The sequence below is a fragment of the Triticum dicoccoides genome, chromosome 3B (genome assembly GCF_002162155.2).
Source record: "Triticum dicoccoides isolate Atlit2015 ecotype Zavitan chromosome 3B, WEW_v2.0, whole genome shotgun sequence".
NCBI lineage: Eukaryota > Viridiplantae > Streptophyta > Magnoliopsida > Poales > Poaceae > Triticum > Triticum dicoccoides.
Genome location: NC_041385.1, coordinates 616,575,096 through 616,579,487, shown reverse-complemented (window position 1 = coordinate 616,579,487; position 4,392 = coordinate 616,575,096). Strand labels below are relative to the sequence as shown.

At 55.6% G+C, this 4,392-nt stretch overlaps 1 protein-coding gene across 1 annotated transcript; it reads right to left on the bottom strand.

The window, feature by feature from the left end:
• Positions 1-59: 59 nt before the first annotated feature.
• Positions 60-1,395, bottom strand: LOC119277442 (thiol protease SEN102-like). The gene has a single exon (XM_037558720.1). The coding sequence runs from the start codon at positions 1,313-1,315 to the stop codon at positions 221-223; it is 1,095 nt and encodes a 364-aa protein (XP_037414617.1). The 5' UTR covers positions 1,316-1,395; the 3' UTR covers positions 60-220.
• Between the last annotated feature and the right edge of the window lie 2,997 nt (positions 1,396-4,392).

Sequence of the window (4,392 nt, the reverse complement as noted above, 5' to 3'; positions counted from 1 at the left end):
CTATGTACAAACAATTACTCCCTCCGTAAACTAATATAAGAGTGTTTAGAATACTAAAATAGTGATCTAAACGCTTTTATATTAGTTTACAGAGGGAGTAAGTAGTAGTGCAGTGTATGTGATGGGTACATAACGATTGACTGCTTATTCTTTTCCCTAGCGATAATGCCCTGATCATGCATATTGGGGCCAATAATTTGCTAGATAGTCGACGAGAGATTCAGAGCTCGTCATGGGCACCGGCATGCTTCGGGTTGGCTGAGGTCTTGACGGGGTAGGACGCCTCCATGGCGATGCCGCAGAGACCCTCCTTGTCTTTCACATCGCGCTTCATGCGGATGTATCCCTTCTCGCCCCACTCCGCCCCCCACGAGTTCTTCACGATCCAGTACTTGGTGCCGTCCACGGTGACGCCGTACCCCACCGCCGTCACGCCATGGTCCAGCTCCGTCCCGCACTTGCCCGCGAACACCCCCTCCGAGTAGAACTGGAAGTGTGACCCGCTAGCCTCGATGGCCACGGCCACCGGCTGCGCAGCCACCGCCTTCTTCAGCGCCGCTTCGTCGTTGGCCGGCACGTCCTCGTACCCGTCGATGGTGACCACGGCGGACGGCTTCTTGTTGCAGGAGGAGGCCTGCCGGGCCTTGTAGGGGTACGCGTCCTCGGCGGCCACCCCGCCGTGCTTGGCGATGTACCGGAAGGCGTAGTCCATGAGGCCGCCGTTGCAGCCGGCGTTGGACTTCGTGTCGCAGTCCACGAGCTGCTGCTCAGACAGAGACGTGAGGTTCTTGGTGCGGATCGCGTTGACGCCCTCCACGGCCGCGATCGTCGAGAAAGCCCAGCAGCTGCCGCACTGCCCCTGGTCCTTGACGGCGGTCACCGCTCCCTTCTGCCGCCAGTCCACCGAAGGCGGCACGTCCCGAGCGCTCCCGTGCATGAAGCCGCCGCCACCCTCCTTACGGCTGAACATGCGGTGGTGAGAGACGCGGGAGGAGGCGTAGGCGCGGCGGAACTCGTCGGCGGTCATGTCGCCGAAGCGGTTGAGGCGGAGCTTGTAGGGGGCGTCGCCGCGGTTGAACTCGTGGATGAGGCGGACGTTCTCCCTGAAGACGTTGAAGCGGCGGGCCTTCTCGCCGAGGTCGCGCGCCACCGTGTGCCGCTCCCGCCAGCGCTCGTACAGCGCCCACAGGGAGTCCTCCGACGCCAGGTCGTGGTCGCCGAAGTCCATGGCGCTCGCCGGCGCTGGCGCAGCGGCCAGCAGCATGAACAGCACGGCCGCGGCCATGGTGGCCGCAAGCACGATCGCCCTCGCCATTGATGATTGGAACCTTGGCAACGCTAGCTAGGTGGTCTGGAGTGTATGCTAGCTGGCTTATGTTGTGAGATGGCTGGCCGTGGTGTGGTGGTGGTAGCCATGGCGGTCAGCTGGTTCTTATATAGTGGTGGCGAGCAGGAGTGATCACACTGGCAAGATCAATATGTTCCATGCAAGAATGAATTGCAGGTGCACGTTGCTTGCCGGCAACAACTTACTGCCTACTGCTCATGCATTCTCATCGGTGCCACGTACGTACACTAGTACAGTACATCAAAATGGTGGTTAATTCATTAATGCTCCATCGTATTACTAGCTAATGCCATTGTTAGCTACCACGCATCATACTAGTTGTGGATGCCGTCAATTCCCACGCAGTCTTCTTAGAGCATCTCCAACAGCCGTGCTATGCGTCGCGCGCAAAAAACCTGTTTGCCGCGCGCGCTTCGGCTGATTTAGCGCGGCCGCGAGCGCTGGCTCCAGCAGCCGCGCTATAATGCAGTGCGCGCACCGCTCCAGCAGCGCGCAAAAATATATCGCGCGCGACTCGCCGGGCGCGCGCGACTTAGCCACAAAAATGAGTTTGAAACAATTATCAAAATGCAATGAACATGTGAAATTTGTCAGAAACATCTTTCAACCAAGTTCATGCCCATAAATTCATGCCCACAAGTTCATGCCCACAAGTTCATCCAACCAAGTTCAAAATGCAAACTAAAGTTCAAGACATAAATGAAAGACACATCAAACATCTTCCTCGTCTTCGTCCTCATCTTCCAAAGACGATTCTTCCGCCTCCGAAGATGAATCTTCCTCCCTATCCTCATCACGCATCGCATCACGTGAAGCTCCGACGGTGTTGGCAAGATCTTCAACGGTATCTTTATAGGAATGTGTGTGAGGAGGCACATCGAAAGACATTCCACCCATGGCCGGAGGTGCATCCATGCCTCCCATAAGAGAAGCGAAACTCATGCCTCCCATGGCGGCCATAGCGTCAGAGGGCGCTCCAAAGCCACCCATGCCTCCCATGACGGCCGGAGGTGCACCCATGCCTTCCATTGCGTCAAGGCCGCCGCCACCCATGTCGCCGATGCCACCGCCACCCATGCTGCCAAGGCCACCGCCACCCATTGTGCGGATCATGGCTCTTTTTTGGATCAAGACTTCTTCACGGGCAAGGTTGACATATTCCTTTTGTGCACCATTGAACGAAGATGTGTCCAAGAAGAACAAGTGCTTCTCCCATTCCAACAACTTAGATAGCTCCTCCATGCCACCTTCCTCTCCTCCAATGCCACTTTCCTCTCCTCGGCGGCCACCCTCCTCTCCTCGGCCGCCAACCTCCTCTCCTCGGCCGCGGCATCTTGGTTCCTTGACATTTTTCTCACCTCGTTGGCTTCTTTTCTTGCCTTCACAATAACTTCCATAGCATTTTTGAGCTCACCATCTCCTTTCCTCTTCTTCTTTTCGGTTTTGTCTTTCTTGCACCCAGCCGGTTGTTTTGGCTCCGAGTATGAAACCAAGTTGGGTGTGGGGCTTCTCTTGCCGTCATCACTTGATGCATCCTCCTCCTCATCATCATCATCCACCTCAATTGTTCGCTTGCGTTTGTTGCTCAAATGCATATCATCCATACCATCACGCTTCTTCCATTTCTCATCATCCTTTAACACTTCATAGCAATGAGACAAGGTAAAGACCCTTCCTTTCTTGATCTTCCCCTTCTTGGTTGTCCTCGTCTCTTCTTTGAACAAGTTTTGTGCAATGTTGAACTACAAGAAAAACAAAACAAGTTAGCACTTCGGACACCAAAAACAAGTATGAGATGAACATATATGAGATGCCACTTACTCTATCATCCTCATTTGTGCGACTTGGGTTAATCTTGTCAACTACCTTTTGTGCGGCCGCCCACTTTTGACAATCCGAGTTGATTGTGGACCACCGGGACCGAAGTGATCTCTCGGAGCGGTCAATTCCACTCATGTTGTGATCATCAAAGTATTCTTTCATTCGCCCCCAATACGCACATCTACTTTGATCACCTCCAATGGATGAATTCCTCGACACTTGCAAATAAGTATTGCATAGTAACTTGTCATCGTTGGTGTTGTAATTGCCCGCTCTTCCTTTCGACGCGTCGACAATGCCCTCACCCTCCTCGTCCACCTCAAACTCATGGTCTTCCAAATGAATGTCATTGGTTTGAGACCAATGCGAATTGTTGGACCCAACACCCATAGTTGATATGTATGCATCATCATTGAGACTACAATTTTTTTTGAACAATGCAAATAAGCTATCTATATGTGATGATGCATTGAAAAAACAAGAAGAAAATAAAAGTTGGAATTTTTTCACCTTGGGGGCATTTCGTCGAATACGTGGTGTGCGTCAGCGGCCGGCTCAACGAGTGAGCTCGCCGGCGCTTCGGTAACCGCCGCGGCCGTCGAACGCCCTGCAAGCTTCTTTCCCCTCGCCTTCGTGCTGCCGGAGCCGTCCGCCGCCTAGTTTTTCTTCGCCGAAGTTTTGCCCTTCTTCGACCGCGCCGCATTGGGGAGCTTCGACGGTGCGGCGGCGGCACGGGACGGCGCCGGCGCGACGCCACCCGTCGCCGTGGTCATCCGCGGCGGCAAGAATAGGCTGCGCGCGAGGCCGACGCTCGGCGGAGCTCCGGCGGTGGCGACGCCAACGCTCCCTGAGCTAGGGTTTCCGGCGGCGGCGGCGGCTGCGGCGGCGAGGGGTCGCGGCTGTACAGCGGGGTGCCGGTGTGCGCGTCCATGGGTGGCAGGGCGCCGGTGCCGGCGCGCGCGGGGCGTAGGAGGAGGAGAGGAGAGAGTGCGGCGCGAGCGGTCGAGTGTGCCGCGTGCTGTAGCAGGCGCCCGAAATACACCGCGCGGGATGGTGCTTTCGACCGCGCGCCCAACTCGTTATTGCGTGCGCGCCGTTTTTATGCGTCCGCTGGAGCGACCCGACGCGTTGCGCGCGCACTAAAACGGTCAAATTTGCGGCACGGCGTTAGTATAACGCGGCTGTTGGAGATGCTCTTAGTTAGTTAGGTTGTGAGATTAATG